The following is a 22,500-nucleotide window of genomic DNA, read 5'->3' as shown; positions in this document are numbered from 1 at the left end:
TGTGTGCGTGTGTGTGTGTGTGTGTGTGTGTGTGTGTGTGTGTGTGTGCAGGGTGCGATTTGTCAAAAACCAGAGGGGGGGATGTTTTTTTTTTTTTTTTTTTTATCATGAAAAAAAAAACAAGCAATACATAGGCCTAATTCTCTTTATGCATCATATATGTCTATGATATGATAATCGCTGCTAGACGCTCAATTCTTGTGCTCCCTCTCATTCACGTTGAAATACTGAAACCGAAATTGAAACTGAAACGCAACTGTTTTGGACAGAACTCGCTAATTCAGTGAACAAATAGGCTATTTTCATATTCATTGTACAGCAAGGAAAGCCAGCGAGTTCTGAGAATGCCGACAGTTCGGGTAAGGTGAACGTTAGTGTCAGCGATGTAAGCAAGTGTAAGAAAACGCTGTCACAACCTGTCTGTTTTTCTTTGTTTTTTTAATAATTTAGGGTTATCCCCCCCATGTATGAAATTCATCCAGCTGAGGTGGGGATGTAAAAACCAGAGGGGGGGTAAATCCCCCCCATCCCCCCCGGCAAATCGCACCCTGTGTGTGTGTGTGTGTGTGTGTGTGTGTGTGTGTGTGTGGGAAGGTGCTGTGTGTGTGCAAGTATTCATGCATGCTAGGGCTTGCATCAGTTACTTACAGACTTAGACACTTCCAGACCCATCAAACAAAAGAAACCATAGATTTGCAAATGGTTGGACATCTCATTGTTCTCAAGTGTTCTTTGAGTAGTAAAAGTCACAAACCTTTTCTGAAGCTTTGGCTAATATGTGTTTAATAATATATATAATAATAATAATAATATCAATAATATTTAGCAATGTGTTGCTCACAAAAACGGAATTGCAAATTTCAAACGCTATTTTGCAGTGTAAAACTGCATTTCTTCATCAACGATCGCAACGATGAACAAACATTGAGAAAATGTCACGCCTGTTCTGAGCTACGGCAACGCCCCCCTGTTCATCGGTTTATTTATACTTTTTTTATGCCAAGATGCATAGCTCTTGATTAGTTAGTTCAATCATATCTAATTAAACTGGCTAGCTCGCTCCACCAAAACGTACATTGTTATGATTACTCAAATTGTTTTTTCATGACACATTGAAAATGACGCAAATTGCGGTACAGCTGAACTTGAATATGGAAAGCCAAAAATGACATAATTAAAAATAAATACATATGTAAAAATGTGAGTCATAAATAAATAAAATGACTAAAAATGCACCAAAGAAAAGCATTAGAAAAAATTTTTCTATTTATTTACACATTTTTTACCGTACTATTTTCCGTACCGTATTTATTTCTTCTCGCGCCTTTTTACATTTCTTTCTCCTACATTTACATTTCTGGCTGCATTTATTTCTGGCTGCATTTATTTCTGTATTCATTCTTGTCTCGGTATGCAAATGTGGTGGGCTATCATTGGCCAGCGCACCGTGTCGCTCATTGGTCTCGCTAGGCCTCTGGCCTAAGTGTAGGTGAGAGCTGAGAGGTCGTTTACATGGAGCCTAGTTTGTCAATCTGATACGGATAGCTAATACAGATAGCCCTATCATACATACGAACACTCTCTATCCGCACCTTGTTTCCGCAACGATCGCAGTCCGGGGTAGAAAGTGAGTAGATTTGAATCGGTACGGGGGCTGGTGTTCGTCTGCACGGTTTCACGCAACCTGATGACGTCACTGCCCCACGTGATCGTTTCGCCATCTCCAACCAATATATATATAACTTGTTCTCCCTCAAAATCTCACTTGTGGTGGGCCTCGAATTCACTAACATTAACCCAGTCTTCTGATTTTTGATTAGCCCCCTATCTTGATCTAATTCTTCTTATTCAGACGTAACATAACTTTCATGACCACAAATATAAATTGGCCAGCGATTTAATTTGCTTTTTTATTCATAAATGTATGTAAAATGCTCGGAGCAATGCATCATGGGAAATGGGATGACAGACATGTCATGTTACTGTTCCAAACTCTTTATTATCAATAGAAAAAATAATTCATTTTCGCATATCCTTTAGTCTGACCACTGATATTAACTATCATAATGTAATGTTGTTAATTGGAGCTTGAATGTCTTGTGTAATGTTTATCCTCGTGCTGTGAAGTACCTTCTTCTAGGTTTTTCACGTTTTTTCAGTTGTGTAAATAAAGCGCTAAAGCGCCACCCACAGGCGTGAGGTATGTACTACAGTCGGTTCACCACAATCTGCTGCCTCCGTGTTTACGCAAATCTCTCGTTGCCAGCCTCCGTATTTACGAAATTAAAAGATTCGATTGGTGTGAAAAGTAAATCCTATTCGGAGGCCCTAGACTTCGTGTGCATAGCATCTGAGAAGCTGTATGGAGAGATCGGAAGAGATTGAAAGCTATTTTGATGCAATTTGAATCAAAACATTTTTTTTTTAATGAATCCACTGATCACTTGGAGTATGGTGGCGAGGGAGCTTCGAGGCTTCGCAGAGATGGCTGAGCGTAATAGGATGTCTATGTGGCTGAGACCTTGACTCCAGATTTCTTACCTTGCTCGCTTGCTACAATACGCCATACTCAAACTAAGATGCCCGCTACCTGTTCTGCTGTGGGATGTAGCAACAAAATAGGGGACCCAAACGTCTCATCAGTGTTGGGACTAACGCGTTACTAAGTAACGCGTTACTGTAATTCAACTACTTTTAGCGGTAACGAGCATGTAACTAAGTATTTGTTTAAATCGAGTAACGCAGTTACAGTTACTGCAATCTAAATGAGTTCGTTACCCACGTTACTATCCTTTGTGGAAAATTAACACTTGCAGACAAGAAGACAAGATAGACCTACTTTAGCTTCTTCTGATCTGACGTCGCAGGACCAGTGCGACCGCACATGAAAGACACTCTGCTACCCAGATCCACGACCGCTTACACACACAAACACACACACATTGCACCTGCATACAATCACGCACGCATGCACACACACACACACACAAAGACACGCACAAGGCTGTACATATGCAACTGTCTCCCATTTTCCAGGACTGCTAACACACACACACACACACATTGCACTTGCATACAATCACGCACGCACTCATACACGGATATACAACCGCAATTATTTCTCCCATTCTCCACGGCCGCTAACACACATTCATTGCACTTGTATACAATCGCGCATACATATGGAATGAAGGCTAGGACACCGATCGTGGTTTCCAACATTTATTGTTTAACCAGAAAACGCGTGGAATCTATTACCAATTGTATAAGGTGTTCGTGTCCTCAGTCATCTTGGCTGTCGGGCAACGGCGAAAGAAGCGCCACCGGGACCAGTGGGAACTTATAAACAGTTCCTACCTTGATCAGGGTGGGGATTGCCAGCGATTAGGATGTATTAGAAAGATATTATTCTAATTATATATTTAGCATATTGTGAATACTGTGTGGGTGTTTCAGGGTATTTTGTGAACTGAACCACTAATTGATTATTTTTTATCCCCCTACTTTTTATATGGTGTTAATACTGTAAGCCAATCACTAATGTAGTAAAAAAAAAAACTGTTAAATGACTGAGACAGTTATTTTGTGTTAAGTTAAGTGTTAAAAGGGACTTTTGTACTACTGCTTGATTTGAAGGCATGTTGCCCTGTTGTTTAAAATAATTAGGTACAAAATATATATGTTTATTGGGTTTGACTGTTCAGTACTGTTCATATTCATTATATTAAACGCAGATATAAAAGTAACTTAAAAGTTACTTTCCCTAGTAACTAATTACTTTTGATATACAGTAACTGGGAAGTAATTCAATTACCTTTAAAAGAAGTAACTAGTAACTGTAACTAAGTACTAATTTTCAGTAACTTGCCCAACACTGCGTCTCATTTTATAGCTTTGGTGTATAGTACTTTCATTGTAGATGCACGACAGTTCATTTCCACGAAGGATCAATAAAGAGACTATCTATCAACTTTTTGAGAAAGTTAAAGAGCTGCACACATTGCCTTAGAGTTATTACAATCCTCACGTTATGTGTGGCCTGATTTCATGAGTTTGGGTGACAAATCCAGCGATTTTTTTTCTCACTTGTCATTAGGGGGAATATTGTGTTGACAAAGCTCTGCAAAAGCTATATCACGTCCTGCAGTTCACGTTACAACCGAGCTGACGAGAGCGGACAAGGATCTCAACTGCTGATGTGCACTGGTTGTGGTTAACATGCTTAGCTTCTGTTAGCTAAACTAACAGTGCACTGTTTAACTTGGTTAGCTTCCGTTAGCTAAACTAACTGTGCACTGCTTAGCTTCCGTTAGCTAAACTAACTGAACCATGACAAACAAAACGATAAACCTCATACGTGTAAAGTTGAGGTTGACAGCTTGGGTATGATCAGTGTGTGTGAAGGTGACATGTGTGTTTGAAGGTGGTAAGGTGACTAACGTGAGTTAGCTGGTTAGCTTGCATAGCTTTGGTTATAAGAATACAGATGGGGAGAGTGGGGTAAGCAGCTGGAGCAATGAGAGAGACGGTGCGCCGGCCAATGATAGCCCACCTCATTTGCATACCGAGACAAGAATGAATACAGAAATAAATGCAGCCAGAAATAAATGCAGCCAGAAATGTAAATGTAGGAGAAAGAAATGTAAAAAGGCGCGAGAAGAAATAAATACGGTAGGGGAAATAGTACGGTTAAAAATATGTAAATAAATAGAAAAATAAAAGGAGGAAGAAATGTATTTGGGAATTAATGTAAGCGTAAATAAATGTAACAGTAAATAAAAAGGACAAATTTTCCATTTCCATTCTCATAACTGCATGATATATTTTTTCTAATGCTTTTCTTTGGTGCATTTTAAGTCATTTTATTTATTTATGACACACATTTTTACATATGTATTTATTTTTAATTATGTCATTTTTGGCTTTCCATACTTGAAATGATGTTTAGACTGAATGGCAATAACAAGGAATGTAACAAGACACTGGCTAGCTAGCGTTAGCTTACTAGCAAGATTATACAATCCATTCGCTAAAGTTGACAATACAATACTCGGATTTTTACCAGTATTCATCACTTGTTGACAAGTTGCCGTGTTTATCTTCCTTAATAGGTGTGATGTGCAACAAGTTAGATATTTGTAGTGTTGTTGCACTGGCTATGGCTTTATATGCGCGCCCCATTTTAACATGTATTTTTTGTATAATGTAGAATAAATGGACATCCTCTGAAAAATCAATAAAGAACTATGTGACAGGGAGTAGGAAACACAAAACGGAATTCTTGTTTGTTTGTTTTCGTTGCTGGGCACAGTTTTTTGCGCCCCCCTCCGAGTGGCGCCCTAGGCGACTGCCTATACCGCCTGTAGGAAAGACTACCCCTTTTCACTTGATAATTGAACTGGTAACATCATGGACAACTCACCATTCTGAGCCGTTCTCTACTCTCAGTTAATCATTTCCATGCAGTAGCTCAGCCTGCTAAATAGGTTGAAGCTAACTTGAATCCTCCTCATCACATAGCCATAGCAGGATATAAATGAACCTCCACTGCAGGGTTTCAGAGAAATAACCAAAATAAGCAAGAACACACAGAAACTTAACAGAGACAAACTAAAACACACAGAAGGGAAGTACAAGGAACACACAGGCGTCATCGTTTCATTTTTGCTGCCATTGTTTCACGTTGCTAAGTGTTAGCGACAGGATTGCTGTGGTGTTTGGATTCCCAAGAGAAGACCCCTCCCCTTGAACATGGAGGTCAGTGACCTTAATTTGGATTGGATTACTAGTTGTCTAACAACATGTAGTCACAGAACACCTAGCGTGTGTTTGGCCGAGGCAGAGCAGGAGTTGGTAACTGTCAACCTCGGGGCTTGAGCGTCTGATCCCTCTGCCACGTATCTTTGGCTTCAGTATCTCTGCGAGTGATCCCATCCGTGTAAGAAAGGCTTGGGTCTTCCGTCCAAACCCTGAGCAAAAACATCTTTGGAAAGCCAGCTGTATAAAGACTGATGCTGGCACTGTGTCCTAGACCTGGAGGCAATCTGCGATGGCTGAATTTAGTTTGACCAAGTTACCCAATGATGTCCCCTGAGAGAGGACATAACAAAGAAATATCCATGCATGTTTATAGCAAAACGTATCACAACTGCATGGAGTAGTACACTTATATGTGTGCAGGGAATTAAGTTAACCCTCTAATGCAGTGTAGTCTTCCTTCCCCACTTGCATAGCGACTCCTTTGCATCACATCATGCTTCTGCATCTGGGATGAATTTGATTGGTTGCTTATTTATGTCATGCCCAACTCTGTGTTTGTCTGTCAGATCTAGGTTATTTGTTGTTTTGTTTATTTTTCGCTTGTTTTTTTGTTCTGATGAACCAGAGGTCTTGCACATCTGTTTTCTTTCAACCTCATCTCCCTTATTTTGACAAATGAGAGCTTCTCCTTGCGGTTCGGATGTCCTTGTTTCCTTTGTGCATGCATGTGTATGTGTGTGTGTGTGTGTGTGTGTGTGTGTGTGTTTGTGTGTGTGTGTGTGTGTGTGTGTGTGTGTGTGTGTGTGTGTGTGTGTGTTGTGTGTGTGTGTGTGTGTGTGTGTGTGTGTGTGTGTGTGTGTGTGTGTGTGTGTGTGTGTGTGTGTGTGTGTGTGTGTGTGTGGTGAGGGGAGGTTAATAGTTGTGACTAGCTAGAGCTGAATGTGACTGATGGCTCAAGGAAAAAGAACAGATGCCAGGCCAGACTAGCCGGGGGTCATTGCGACCCTGAACGCGTCCGGCCCTAATTCAGCAGGCTGCCAGACACGGGAGATTTAGCACACTCTCACCAAACCACACCACACGGCACTTACACACACACACACACACACACACACACATACACACAAACACAACCCATCCTACTGATACAGAGCAGCAGGAGTGAAATAGAACAGGCCATTCCAGCAGTATAAATATTGAAAGTTGAAGCACCACTCTGGTGCACGCGCAGTGACAGACCGCTCAAACAAAAGTTATGGGGAGCCAGAGACTCAGAGGCCAGCCACGTAATTCATGTTGAGTTGCTGTGAAGCACACTGCCGTTTGTCAGTGTAAAACACAGACATCAGCAATAAGCCCGCTGTCACAGTCCTCTCTTTCTTGCCGGAGGTGACTTGCATTTTCACAACAAAGCATAAAAAGAAATGAAGACCGTCTGTGTTTATGTAATAGATAAATAGTAAGTATTGCTCTTTGACTGTTAGACTGCACTGTGGGGGTATATGACTAAAGATAAAAACATTTGTTATTCACATTAATTTCAAGTAAAGTGTTATTTACAGTGGGTTATTTTAGGGTAATGCGTCAGCAACAGTATAATAGCAAATATGAGGCTGATAGAGCCGCTATTATGACTGTACTACACTCATCACCATGTACAGGAAAGAGCCATCAGAAAACATTCACTTTAAGGTCGTCCACTGAATGCAACAAGGGACTCTGCATGTAAAGACATTGGACAACTGATAAATGGAGAGAGAGAGAGAGAGAGAGAAAGAGAGAGAGAGATAGAGAGACAGAGAGAGATGGACAGCCTGGTTCAGGTGATTTGTACACCATGGCCAACTGCCACATCCACCATGAAAAGGATCCGCCTGACCACCATAAGCCGTGCACTTGCCCACAACACACACACACACACACACACACACACACATTTGGGCTTCTTGTTCTCACACCACACACAAACAGGCAGGCTTTTTTTTGGCACGGTGTGCAAGGAGGCTTATCGTTGTCTAGACAAGGCCTAATCCTTCTTCAAAGTACCCATGTTCACACATGTGAGCCCCTCACACACACACACACACACACACACTATTTCTTCTTTGTATACGCAAAACATTGAAATACACATGACCATCAGGTTTTGAAACACCTCATTGATCCTGTGGTCTCTAATTTGCTGTGAGTCGAAAGCTGCCTTTTCACTGAAGCCCTTGAATTATGATGATGAATCGGGAAGTGGTATTACACCCTGATATAAAACACAGGGTACCTTAAAGGTAAATCCGTGATTCAAATCCAATAATCTTTTTTACAATTCTTCCAGTTGCTCCTCATGGTCATATAGTAGATGTCCGTCCTGTGTTTGCACTAAAAAATCAAATAAAAAAATTAAAGGAAACAGTGCTGGCTCCGTACTGTAAATGGGAAACAAACGATGTAGCTCAGAACAAGCCATTCACAATTCCAGCCAATCAACATGTAATTTCAGGAACAGGAACAGGAAATATGTAATTTGATTGGCTGTTGTGTTCAAATATCAACAACCTTTAGCCATAATCACAGACTGTATCTTTCACTTTGTGCACGCTAAATACTCATGTGGCCATCTCTTTTGAACTTCTATGACAACCCACAGTTTTACAGGCCATGTGTCTATGATAAGCACTTTACACACTTTAAAACATGTTTTCTTCAAACATATGTTAATGATAAATAGATGATTTATGTAGACTTTTAAAAGGGAACTCAAATATGTTACATGTTTTTTGCGTTGTCACAATTCTTGTATGAGGAGTGGGTCAAATCAGAGAGAGTGCAGGAGAGAGAGAGAGGAAGAGAAATCAGCAGAACTATCAAGCCATCATGAGGAAATGTTGAGTCAGCTTTGTCTGATTGAAGTCACAGCACTTTCCACCTCACTAATGCAGAAACTGGCAGTACTTTCTCCACCCCCCTCACCCGCCACCCCAACCCCCAACTCACCATTGCCATTCAGGGCACAGGCCCCGAGCGAAACAACAGCCGAATCATGGCTGCTTAGGTAACGTCTGCTGTGACGGAAAACACTGTTCAACAAAAACGCTTCCTAGCCAAGAGCAGCGGAAAGGGAGGACGAAAAAAAGAAGAGATGAAAAACGCATGATGGTCTTTCTTTCTCTTCCTGTCACGCGCACACACACACACACACACACACGTGTACATACACACACATACACACACACACACACACAATCGCACACACACTCACTCACAGACTCACAGACTCAAACAAACGCACACACTCACAAAAATACAAGGAAAGATGACTTAACATAATTTCCCATGTGACCACCCCATCAAATGATTAATCAAAGAGCAAAGTCTTCATTCCAGCCTGTCTAGACCTTGTCTGGTCCAGAAACCATGGTAACGACTGGAAGTCAGTTTAATGCTTCCTGTAGGCAAATGACTTCCTGGCTGGGGTGAGGGGGTTTATAGGGCACAGGGGTCTAAGACTACTGCTATGGGTACTACCATACTAACATGGGGAGGGAGTTAATATTGCGGAGGGGTTTAAGACTAGTGCTATGGGTCCTACCATACTAACATACAAAAGAGATTTGGAAATCAAAGTATGAAGGATACAGGGACCAGGCTGCCAGTGCAGAGCTATTTTCGAGCACTCTTCATGTAGGGACATATACTATAATATATATATTTTTAACTTGAGGATGTCTCATACTAAAGAACAGACTGTGTTGTATCTGACTTCCAAAAAGTCTTGTCAAAAAACGTGCACCCAGGATGACTTATCTTTCAGTGTGTGTGTTTACAGTCAAGTCTAAGAGTATAATTTATGGATTACTGGAAGGCAAGTGTCTATGAACTTCTCATAGACTATGGCTACATGCCATTGCTCCGAATGGAACAGACCTCTGGGATGACTTCACATCACTGTTATTACTGTTCTCCAAGTATTAAGCTTTGCCAGTTGCCTCTAAATGTCAAGCCAGGTTTGCTAACTAATGAGAAAGGCCATAAACTACTGGAAACAGGAAGTCACTCTTCTTATAAGGTTGGCAGTGGTTCTGACTTGTTTTTCTTGCAGACTCACATTATTCTTTTATTTCAATTATTTGACCTGCACACACTCAATAAAAAAATAACTGGGGCTCCAGGGACATTTTCCAAAGGTCAAAAAAAGATGGTTGACCTCTGACCTTTGTGCATTTGAAGTGTCGTCTTATCATACAGTCCCCATGCAGCTGTTCTCCCGTGTGGCCTGTGTTGAGGGTTTCTGGTGTGTGTATTGTGTCTGTGTGTCTGTCTCTGTCTTTCATGGCCGTGACCTGTATTTAACGAGACCACACACCCATGGTGTATAGCAGGCTTCTGTGGTGTACATCTGGTAGGTCTGTTTATGACTGTGTAGACCAATAGCATGAGGGCTCACATGAATTTCAAAGCAAAACGCCACTTTTTATTCAATTTTTCGTGGGGATTAGCAACAGAACACTTTGAGGTGTGGATGGATGGAGATTCTGTCTCTTCTTTCTCTTCCTCTGTTTCTCTTGTCCACCTTGGGCATGGTGATAGTGAATTTGGATTCAGAAGAATGTTTGAAATGTTTATTTTTGTGTTTGGGTGTCTCCAAGTTTATCTGTTTATTAAATAAGTCTGTGTTTGTGTGTGTTTTTGTGTATTTTGAGAGTCTGTTAAAGGGGGAAGAGAGAGGACATATGTGTGAGTGTGTGTGTGTGTGTGTTTGTGTGTACCTGTATGTATGTATGTGTGTGTGTGTGAGAGTGGTGAGTATGTGTGTGTATGTGTGTGTGTTTGTGTGTGTTTGGTGTGTGTGTGTGTACATGTCTGGAAGGTTATGCTGCATCTGAGCCTAAAAGAGATTCCCTCCTTCTTGCTCTGAAAAGTAAACAGAGTGGCCCCCTTGTGGAGCCCCTGCTCTGCCAGTGCGGACGTTTGTGTGTGTGTGTGTGTGTGTGTGTGTGTGTGTGTGGGTGTGGGTGTGTGTGTGTCTGCATGTGTGTGTGGTGGTGGGGGGGCTATTTTTGTGTGTACATATACATGCATATGTCGATGGGTGAGTATGTGTGAGTAGTGTATGTGGTGTGTATGTGTATGTGTGTGTTTGCATGCGTGTATGTGTGTGTGTGTGTGTGTGTGTGTGTGTGCATGTGTGTGAGTGTGTAGGAGAGTGTGATGATTGTGTGTGTGATTGTGTGTGTACATGCATATGTCTATGGGTGTGTATGTGTGTGTTTGTGTGTGGGAGAGAGCGAGAGATTGTGTGTGTGTGTGTGTGTGTGTGTGTGTGTGTGTGTGTGTGTGTGTGTGTGTGTGTGTGTGTGTGTGTGTGTGTGTGTGTGTGTGTGTGTGTGTGTGTGTGTGTGTGTGTGTGTGTGTCTGTTTGCATGTGTGTGTCAGAGAGTGAGTGACTGATTCTGTATATAGGTTTGTATACACAGGGGAAGGAGGGAGAGGTGGTGTGTGTTTGTCCATCTATGTTGTACATGTGTGTGAGTTTACCATGAGAGCAGCTCCCAACAGAGAGTATGACTGTGTGTGTGTGTGTCTGGTTGTGTGTGTGTGTGTGTGTGTGTGTGTGTGTGTGTGTGTGTGTGTGTGTGTGTGTGTGTGTGTGTGTGTGTGTGTGTTTGGGTGTGACTATATACGTGTATGTGTGTACAAAAGTGTGTGTATGTGGCGCTACAATATGGCCTTTAGGGCAGTGAATGTGTGTGTGTGTGTGTTTGCTGGAGGGGAGTGAATGTGTGTGCTGAGGTCCGTCGGGCTCCCATGGTCCTCTCTCTCTCTCCCCTCCTATGTCCCCTCCTCCCTCTCTTTTCCCTCCCTCTTCCTTCTCTCCCTCTCTCTCTCTCTCCCTCCCTCTCTCTCTTGACTTCTTCACTGACACAAGCGCCACCTCACTCTCACTTGAGCAATAGCAGCATATCTGGAAGCCTTTAACCCCCCAACACATCCCAAGAGCCATAGCTGCCTCACACAAAAAGAACATCAAATTACTTCTCGCCTATTACTACCATGCTTGGGTCTATATGTAGAGACCAAACATATCATCGTACATAATGTCTTTTCTCTAATACAAAATGCAGCATAGTTTTGGTAAAAAATGTTTGTTCATTCAGTTTTGTTCATTACAGTATCCTTACTTTCATGCATAGCCTGACCAGATGAAGGTGTACATATAAAACTCCATTGACTGGACATGCCTTGAGCACCTGTTCTGTTAAAAAGGAAATGGAATTCCACTTTAATCATTTTTTTTTCCAGCACCCCTCTGACATGGTAGACAGTTTTTTTCTTCTCCTTTCCAGTAGAGAGATTCCAGGTTGCAGAAGAATGCATGGCAAGCATCAGGCTCCAGGCTCCAGCATTCAGCCCACTGTCTGTGGCTGCGTTTGAGTCTGCCTGGCTCCTGTGCCGCTGGGTGTGGTTTCATATCCTGCCTGATCCTCTGTCTCCTTACTGCCACTTCCTGGGACTGATGTCTCATACACGAACGGTGACTTTCGGATGTGGTCAGCCATTTTTTGTTTTGTGTGACATTAGCACATTTGGCAATCTAACTCTCCTTTTCTCTCCCTCTCTCTCTCTTTTTCTCTCTCTGTATCTATCTATCTATACATCCATCTCTATCTTATCCTTTCTTTCTCTCTATCTAGCTGTCTCCCTCTCTCCCTTCCTCTTTCCCTCACTATAATGTGTCTCTCTCAACCTTTCTCTCTTTCTCTGTCTGTCTTCCTCTTTGTCTCTCTTTATTTCAAAAACCCGTTTCCTCAAAAAACCACACTGAAATATAACATTCTCCAGACTCACTCTCAGCAATGCCTGAGAAGCTACACCAGATCAAATTCTAAACACAAAATGAGACCCAGCGGCCTCACGGACAATTCGCACAGGCACCACACTGCCAGCTTTACACAGCTAATTCACTGCAAATGTGCCTTACGTGCATGACTGCAGGTTCTGCCAAAGCTGTTTGCATTGCAATAAGGTGAGCATGCGTCATGTGCAGCGTTGTCATATGTTTATTTATGCACTGGTTTATTAAGCATGCATGTCATTTATGAGGTGAGGGTCTGTTTTTAGATATCATTACCTCTGGTGTTTGCGTGTGTGTGTGTGAGAGGGAGAGAGAGAGAGAGAGAGAGAGAGAGAGAGAGAGAAAGAGAGAGAGAGAGAGGAAGAGAGAGATGCTTGGGTAGGTCTGGCCTATTGCCACCTCAACCTCCTATTTTTGCTAATCCCAGTATTATCCTGTCTTCTCACAGTACTCCTTATTGTAGTAGTGCTGTCATGCATATTTGCACATACATGCATACACACACAGCACCTACATACACAGACACACACACACACAAACATACACACACATACACACACAAACACACACATACACACACACACACACATTTATGCAGACCTTCATTAGAGATTAAACTGTTAGCCCCGGACAGTCTGCACACATATACCTTAACACACCCTATGTATCTGGACTTCACAGAAACCGAGGGTGGGTGGGATGGACAGAATAGGGGTGGAGTCAAAAAGAGAGAGAGAGAGAGGGAAAAGGGGAGAGAGCAAGAGAAAGAGGGAGAGAAAGAAGGAGAGGGAGAGAGAGAAGAGAGAGAGGGAGACAGTAGGAAGGTGGACCATGGGGAGAAAGAGAGAGACAGAAGGAGTGAGGGAATGCTGGGTGAAGGAGAGCAGACACAGCACTAGTGTAGATAAAACGCAGGCAGGTAGACGTGCAGGCTGGAGGAGAGGGGTCAGGGTCCTGCAGGACTGGAGGGAGAGGCCGGTGCACTCTTCTCCTCTCTCCTCTCTCCTCTCCCCTCCACCTCTCCTCTCCTCCTCCTACAAAACTCAACTCTGACCCATCGCTACGTTCTTCCTCCCCTCCCTCTCTCTCTCTCTTTCTCTCTCTCTCTCTATCTCTCTCTCTCTCTCTGCCTGTCTGTCTGATTCATTCCCTCGTTCTCTCCCCAAAGCAGCTGGAGAGGAGTGCCACGTAGCTGAAGCTGCGTTTCACACAGATGGAATTCACTGAGTCTCTCCCTAGCTCCACACGTAGAGCTCCTGTATTCTCACTCTCCCTCTCTACCTCTCTCTCCCTCTCTACCCCTCTCTCTTGCCTCCTCCTCTCACTCTCCCTCTCTACCTCTCTCTCCCTCTCTACCCCTCTCTCTTGCCTCCCCCCTCTCTCTCTCCCTCTCCCTCTTGCTCTCTCTTCCTCTCCTTTTTGCTCTCTCTCTCTGTCTCTCTCTTTTCCTGCTTCTTCTCTTGCCTCAACTATATCGTCCCTCTCTCCTACTCTCTCTCTGAACCCCTCCACCTCACTCTCGGCTCTCCGACTTCCCTTTTTCAACCCCATCCTTTCTCTCTGTCTCCTTCTCTCTCTCTCTCTCTCCTTCTCTCTCTCTCCTTCTCTATCTCTCCCTCTCTCTCTTTCCTTCTCTCTCTCTGCTTCTCTCTCTTTCTCCTTTTCTCTCTCTCCCTCTCTCTCCTTCTCTCTCTCTCCTTCTCTCTCTCTCTCTCTCTCTCTCTCTCTCTCTCTCTCTCTCTCTCTCTCTCTCCCTCTCTCTCTCTCTGTCCTATGCTCTATGCTGACTCTGTTCCCTCTGATGAGCCTGTGAAATGTTTTCACTCCGGCAGCATCACCAATGTGTGAAACTGCTTAATACTTGAATCACAGTGCTTGTGTGTGTTTGAGTATATATATTTATATACTTATATATATATATATATATATGTGTGTGTGTGTGTGTGTGTGTGTGTGTGTGTGTGTGTGTGTGTGTGTGTGTGTGTGTGTGTGTGTGTATGTGTGTGTGTGTGTGTGTGTGTGTGTGTGTGTGTGTGTGTGTGGGGTGGGTGGGTGTGTGAGATTGATATCTCAGAGAGAAAAAGAACAAAAGTCCCTACAGTTTTACCAAATCTGAAAGAACTACATAGACTACAAGAAACTATATTTTACACATGAGTTCATGTCCAAAAAATAAACTTCAAAATAACATAAAATGAACTGTACACTCATAAAAGTACCCATATATATTGTCACAAATAGCTCAATTGCACAGTGTATTCAGAACAGCAGGTTTAAATCAGCTTATAACTTTAGACAGCACTGGGTTGAGTCCTAGCACTCTTTCTTGTTAATTTTACACAGGACAAAGGCTTGTGATGTTAGGTTGTATCACAGTGCCACCTTATGGACACAAGTTGTACGCACAGTTACTATTTCGCAACACAAACTTCAGTCTCACACATCTCACACTATTACACACACTTTCAGTCTTACACATTTACAGACACTGTGTAAATCATACTCACACACACAAGCTCAAATCTTAAATCTTGATCATGACATATTGGGAAGCCTTAGTTCTGAATGCATTATGGAGATTGAAAGGCTGTACAGCTGTATTGCCAAAATTCACACCGTAAACTAAATTATTTTCTTGAACATTTGCTCTCAGAATCAGTGCTCTTTAGTCCAATGTAAATGCACTTTTTCATTCCCCCTGACACCTCTGTTCTATATTCAGTATTCATAAGCCAAGGGCCCACACCATAGATGAGCGCTTTTCCCAGAATCATAAACCATTGCAGCTCTGTGATGTCTCTCCACTGCACAGGTAATGAAAAGCAGTTCAGCCGTATTTCACTTTGTCTCTCTGGGGGGAAGTCGTTTTTCCTGAGCATAGTCAAAGTGACAAGTGCCAAAAACGTTTTCAATGCTATTCCACGACTCAGCACTCTCTCCATGTTAGACAGATTTGTTCCTTTGAGAGTTGTTGTTGCTAGAGACCACACTTCTGTATCCAGGAAGGAATGGTATCCACTAATGATAAAGGGGCAGTGATGCCCAGGATAACAGTTGACACTGGCAGGGATCTGACCCAGGGTTCGTCCCCCGTATTCCATAAAAACAAGAAATAATTGTATAATCCGAGATAATCGGATCATTTGGCCCAATTTGGAACATTATCTGTTGACGACACTGGCCTTTGTCATGAACCTTATGACACTGATACTGTGACTGTTTATGTCATGTGTCCGCCTGCTGTTTCTGTCCTCATACAGTTTTTGGTACAGTTTTGGTAGAGCTAAAGTGGACCATCTGGACATCTCCGAGGCACCATCTGCTAATTTGGCAATGAACAAACAGATCCTAAATGAACAAAGAAAAGTGTCTAAAGTAATATTATTTGATGATGACAGATTTGCTCTCATTGACATTGTCTATTGGTGACACGAACCCTGTGACTGACCGTGTCACCGGAGTCTATCCTTAGTCGAAATGGACCACCTGGAAGTCTCAGACGCTTTACATTTACATTTATGATTTTAGCAGATTATGGCTTTATCTGCAAATAACAAACTATGGTCACAATCCTAAATGGTTCCAGAAAGGTGTTAAAACTAATATTATCTACTGATGACCAAAACATTGCGACAATCCATGTCAGCTGTCTATCCACTGTCCCTGCCCCCTTACATTCTCAGCCCATCAGTCAAAATGGACCACTTGGAACCCTCTGAGACACCAGAAGGCCCGTGTGTTTAGCTTGCCCATATCGATCAGGTTGTGCTCCAGCTGGACCCTCACCAGCTGGCTAAGGGGCGCGCTGGCACCCCCCGGACACAGTGCGTCCTGTGGCACCGATCGGATCTTGTTGTGGGTTATCGACACAAAGTGGAGCGACGTCGGGAGCTGCCTGGGTACCTGCCTCAGGGCATTGTGGGATAGGTCGAGCTGGTGGAGGACGGGCAGGCTTCGGAACGCGCCAAATGCCACTCTGACGATCTTGTTCCGTGCCAGACCGAGGTGCTCCAGGTTGGGCAGCCGTTTGAAGGCAGCTTTGCCCACTGAAGCGATGGTATTGCCTTCAAGGTTGAGGGTTTTGAGGGACTGGGGAAGGTGGCGTGGGACCTGCCTAAGAAGGTTCCCTTCCAGGTTGAGGCTCTCTAATCGATTGGCGTTGAGTAAGGCATCCTTGCCGAGACCCTTGTTGCTTAGCCGGTTGGCACTGAGGTCCAGGATCAGCAGTTCCGACTCACCCATGAAGACATCACCGTGGAAACTTTGGATGAGGTTGCCGCGGAGATAGAGTTCACGGAGGCTAAGCGGGAGCTGGGAGGGCACAGCCAGGAGCTGGTTGTGGTTGAGGCTTAACGTCCGAAGGGTGCCCAACGGAGAGAGCACCCCGGCGGAGAGAGAGTCGGATCCGTTACCCAGGCTGTTGTTGTTCAGGCTGAGGATGAGCAGGCCAGGGCAGCGGCCCCACGCTGCCTCCGACATAACGCTGATGTTGTTCCCATCCAATCTCAGCTCCTCCAATGAGGCCGGCATGTCTGTCGGGATGCTCTGGAGCAAGTTCCGCTCCAGGTAGAGACGTTTCAGCTTCTGAACCCCCTCGAAGGAACCCTCCACAGAGCTGTCCATCAAGCGGTTGTTGCTGAGCACCAGGAACTCCATGGAGAGGTACTCGGAGAGCAGGTCCAGCTGGATGCTGTCGATGAGATTGTTCATCAAGAGGATGTAGCGAGCATTGTAGGGGATGCCGAAAGGAACCTTGTCCACTCCTTTATCAGAGCACTGGACAACTCTGAAAGAAAAGAGACAATGGAATTAGTAGACACATATGCATTTGAGAGTCCAACCATGATCAATAACTCCAGGGGCAACCTGAATAAGTTTCCAACCAATCTTGATTGCAAATTAGCTAGCACACTCTTCTTCATTAAACTCATATCCGGGATAATGAAAGATTGTGACAGCATGCCAATGTGTGACACGCTAGTGTTATGTGGCACTAGGAAACATAGGCAAATTGCACTAGGTGATTAACATGACAGGAATAATTCCAGGTATAATCTCAATAATGTAATGTAATGGATGTAAAGCAAATCTAAATGATTAGTAAAACTGCATCATCAGACCAAAGGTCTGGTTTTACTGAAGTGGAAATCATTCTAACCTTCCATAACAGGCACAGTCAGTCGGACAGTAGTCATCTTTAAAGAAAGGAAAGTATGGGGTAGTGGGAACTTCCTCTTTATTCTCTTTTTTATTTTTCTTCTCTTTTTTGTCCTTCTTCAGAGATCTGGTAATTTTATCTTTTCTTTTCTTCTGCTGTTTGTTCTTATTATTATTATAAGGCTTGGGAGTCATTTCGCCTGGTGTTTCATTTAGTGTTGTGGTATTTAGCTCATTGGGAATGGCTTTGTTAAGGGGAGATAACGGTTGTTGTTTTAAATTCTGAGAGAGTTTAGTCACAGTTCGCTGGACCTTTGACTTAGCAACTTGTGCGGTTTGGTTGCTTTTAGGCTTTCGGATAATTCTGCGTCCGATAGCTTTTTGGCTAAGCTTCTGCCTGTTTTTTCCACTTGATGTCTCTGGCTGAGGTGTGTGTGTGTTGTATCGAGCTTCAGATTCTTGGTTGTCTGTCGTGCTGATCACAGCCTTACTTATGGGGCTGACTCGAATGGGCTCTACCTCCCTCATGTGGACTGGCTGAGAACTTTCCATCACATGCTGAAGTTTTGTGAGGTCATCATGTGAGCTGAGTCTGTTAGCCAATAGCATGGCCTCCTGTGGTTCTGCAGAGAGTTGTGGCGGTAGGGTGTTGGTGGCAGCTACAGAAAGACTTGGTTGGTGAGTCATATGGTCAACAAAAGCCTCAGATTGTGAATAAGTAGATGGAGTGAGTAGGGGAGGGGTTTCCTGACCGACAGATTGGTTGACATCTGTGGGAACTACAAGAAGGATTTCCGCAGTCGAATGTGGAATGTTCTCTGAAATGAGCCTGACTGCTGAGACCGTTTGCTCAGTCTCCTCTATGTGCGGGTGGTCTGTGTCATCTTTAACTAACCCTCCTAGAACCTTCCTCTCTTCTCCGTTCTCCTCCTCCTCTTTCTTTTCTTTCTCTTCTCCCTCTGCCTCCTTCCATCCATCCATTCTGTCCTCCTCCTCTCCTTCTTCTCTCACTCTCATCACTCCCTCTCTTTCCTTTACCGTTTGTCCTTCCGCTTCATTCCTCTTCATCCCTCTTTCATCTTCTCCAGGATGAAGAGCCTGTCTCTCTCGTCTTTGATCCTCCGCTCGTCCTTGTTCATCAGTCAGCATCTCACCTTGATCCCCTCTCTCCAGGATTAGGCTTCCTTGACCCCTTGTATCTGTCTGCTTCTCATACTCAGCCATCACCTCCTCCTTCATCTCCTTTCTGTCTTTCTCATCTCCTCTCTGATCCACCTCTTTTCTCCCCTTGTCTTTTCCTTCCCCATCCACGCGCACATCTTCTTTTCTTTCCTCATTCCCCGCCTTTCTCTCTCTCCACGGCCTATAATCCCCAGCATCTTCCTCTCGACTCTTCTCATCCTCTTCCTCTCTTAGTGGGTCCTCTGTTCTGATTGGCCAGGACTCAGCCCCATCCTCCCAGTCCTCCAATGCTGTGGTACTCAAACCTGAGAAGATATTATGATTTAGGATTTACTAATGAATTACTAGAAATGTATTTTACTCAAATACAAAGTATAGTAAAGGAAAGTACATACACAAATAGGCACATACAGTACATACACATGAATACATATACATACAAACAGTAGGACACTGATGGAGCATAACGCCAATAGCTCCAAACTCATGGGTTTGCAACGCAGGGAGCACATGCACTAATAAAATATGTATGGTTCTATACAACTCTAAGCTGTTTTGGATGAAAGTGACTGCTGACAATTGAGAAAATGTAAATGTAAATGTAAAATCCTGCGCACAAAGCACTTACTGGGTTGTGATACGTAACAGTGAGCTGGAAGCACATAGACAAGGAACAGCAGGTTGATTAACTGCATTTTTTTAGGCACCTGCACAGATGTGACAACAAAGAAAAATGGTCAAACACAAATTACGACGGAGCGTCTTCCATAAAGTCCCACAATGCATCATGATTTATGTCTGACAGCACATGACAGTGGAGTCCACTACAGCTAAGTAGGATGCTTAGCAAAACATTGGCTGTGATATGAACCAAGGCACAAGAGAAAGGCACTCACAGAGTATTATATTAAATCTGTCAACATAACCACTGAAGTTGGAGGACATCTAAGTCATGTAGAAGCAAGATGAAGTGTCTGACTAAAAGAAGATTTGTACTTTGGCAGGAAATAGAAATGTTTTACAGACCTCTACCGTTTGTAGCTAGCTTACTTGCTATCCATTTTGAAGAATGAACCAAGCTGTCATGACAAAGCAAAAGTTCCCTTTTCCTCATCAAAATCAGTGGAATATTACAGTACTTTTAATTGTATATTGTAATGCATTTGTTGCAGACTTACCTTGACTGCGATTTGTAGTGGTGTGTTATGTCCTTCTGCTGTCTGTCCTCTGGGTGCAACTCTGCTAACCTACAGAAGAGATGTCTGTCCCTATGCCTGAGTGCCTGTGTGATTCAAAGTACCCGCTAAACATACACACACACACACACACACACACACACACACACACACTTACACACACTTACACACACAGCAACACACTCACACACACACACACACACACACACACACACACACACACACACACACACACACACACAGAAAACACACACACACTTCTCCAAACTCATCTCCATCACTAGAGTCCTGTCTCCACACTTGTCTCAACTTCCTTTCAGCCCTATTGATCTTTCAGATGCCTCCGGCCTTGGTGTGTGTGTGAGAGAAATTCCCTCTTAAGATAAGGGCTCTTAACGGAGACATTATCTGAGAGTGTGTACTGTCCTGGAGTGTGTGTGTGAAAATTTGTTATACTATGATGGGAGTCTTCTTTTTAAAGTGTGTATTGGTGAATGTTTGTCTGTGTGATATAAAGAAAGAGAGAGGGAAAGAGAGGGAGATAGAGAAAGTGTGTTTGTGTGTGTGTGTGTGTGTGTGTGTGTGTGTGTGTGTGTGTGTGTGTGTTGTGTGTGTGTCTCTGTAAAGTCTGTGTGTATGTGTTTTTTTTTTCTGCTGTTTGCCAGTACTTCAGAGGTCATTAGGCTCCTGGCACCATAGTGAGAAAGAGGAGCTTCTTAGGAGGGTCGCTTCCCTTTGACCTCACACATAGAAGAATGTTCTTTAGAGGACACAGGGAAGTCCTGGTTCCTGTCATGACACACTTTGGACTGAGTGTCAGTGCAAAACCCAAACACTTCATCTTCCTACAGAATTTGTAAGAGAATATTGAATCTATTTTTAGAGGTAACAACAAGAGGGTGACGTATGATGATGGCTGCCACACACAAACAGAATAAGGAAATTAAAGGGTTTTATTACCAAATTCTGATCCACATTAAACACATAAAGTGGTGTTGCATAGTTACAAGTGGACTGTAAAACAAGACACAAACAAAACACCATGAGTTCTAAGTTCCATACCCAAGGAGCCCACCTACTGTCCCTGTTAAGATGTATATCTGTTCACTGTTGTAAGTTGCCTTAGATGAGCACAAGTTTGGCTATGACACTGTAAGTGTGCTTGTCACATTTTTACTTCGTTTACCTCGTATTTTCTTTATTTTGGTAACAAAAATGGCTACAGAGTGTGCTCTTCTTGGGACAGGAAAACCCAAAAGGATGCAACCCATTTTCAAAACACTGTAGGAGAGCTCCCAGCATATGATTTTAGTGCCACGGCACGATGACTAAGGGCAAGGAAGCCCTGCGCTGTGGCCAACAAAATGAAATTCACCCACCGTAAAATCACACTGCTTTGAGTTGAGGCAGAAACATTCACTGTGCCCACAGCCTAAAAACTGAATATTTCAAAAATAAATAAATAAACAATGGAATAAGAATGCATGCGTTGGCAGAGCTGTCCTGTTTGGCTGGGATGTATAATTCCTGAATTTTAACCGTTTGGGAGGATTTGCATTCAGACCGGCTCTAAACCTGCTCGCTTGGAATTCTGGTGAATTTCTCCATCCATCATGGCCCGTGTCATAAATTCGGGTCTGCGTTCCGGAGGATTTATTCCCCTGTTTGTGACGGAAAAGGACGAGAATTCAGCAACGCTGTTTCTGACTTAAATAGAACCCACATGTTACGGTCCATCTCAACACCACTGTAAATGTGATTATGCAAATGTGTGTGTCTGGGGAAAAACAATTCATACAGTGCGAGGAGAGATGTACTGTATAATATTATGCAGGCAGGTCATGTAATCTCACCGCTCATGCACACTGACACACAAACCTTTTTGTATCACACATGGCTGACTGCACTCTGCTCAATCAGTGGCATCATTTGTTTAATAGTCAAATACAACCAATGCTGCAATGAGACATTTAGAGATGAGTAGGCTACTGCTTTGATGACAGGGCAGCAGCCAATCAATCCACACGTGACAATATCATGAATTAACAAGAAACAGCTATTCTGGTAACAAAAGTGTGAAGCGGGTGTTAGCTTTAGCAACCCAATGCTTCAACGTTGAGCACATCAGCTAAAGGTCCGGCTGTTAGCACTACGGTCTACGGACCCTTGTGATGCCAGGCCTAGAGAAGCAGCCATGTATGCTCTTTTGACCCAAAACGAACACACAATCAAAAGCTTTTGAAAAACGAGGCATAGAGCTTTGTTGTGTAAAAAAATTGCCAGTGGAACATTCCCCACTTCAGTTCAGGCACTCAGAGTTAAGCCCTGTCTCCTCGAAATGCACTTCGGTTGGGCCAG

The 22,500-nt window shown here is 43.3% G+C and overlaps 1 protein-coding gene across 1 annotated transcript in view; it reads right to left on the bottom strand.

Moving 5' to 3' along the window:
- Positions 1-16,294: 16,294 nt before the first annotated feature.
- Positions 16,295-22,500, bottom strand: part of LOC308375536 (decorin) — a gene marked incomplete at both ends in the record, with an annotated part of 13,129 nt that continues 6,923 nt past the window's right edge. The window contains 2 exons of the mRNA XM_080851701.1: positions 16,295-17,393; positions 17,766-17,920. Of these exons, the coding sequence (XP_080707827.1) occupies positions 16,295-17,393; positions 17,766-17,920 (1,254 nt within the window). The remainder of the gene's footprint in view (positions 17,394-17,765; positions 17,921-22,500) is intronic.

The sequence above is a fragment of the Sprattus sprattus genome, assembly GCF_963457725.1.
Source record: "Sprattus sprattus genome assembly, chromosome: 14".
Taxonomy (NCBI): Eukaryota; Metazoa; Chordata; class Actinopteri; order Clupeiformes; family Clupeidae; genus Sprattus; species Sprattus sprattus.
This window is presented reverse-complemented; position numbering and strand designations above follow the sequence as displayed.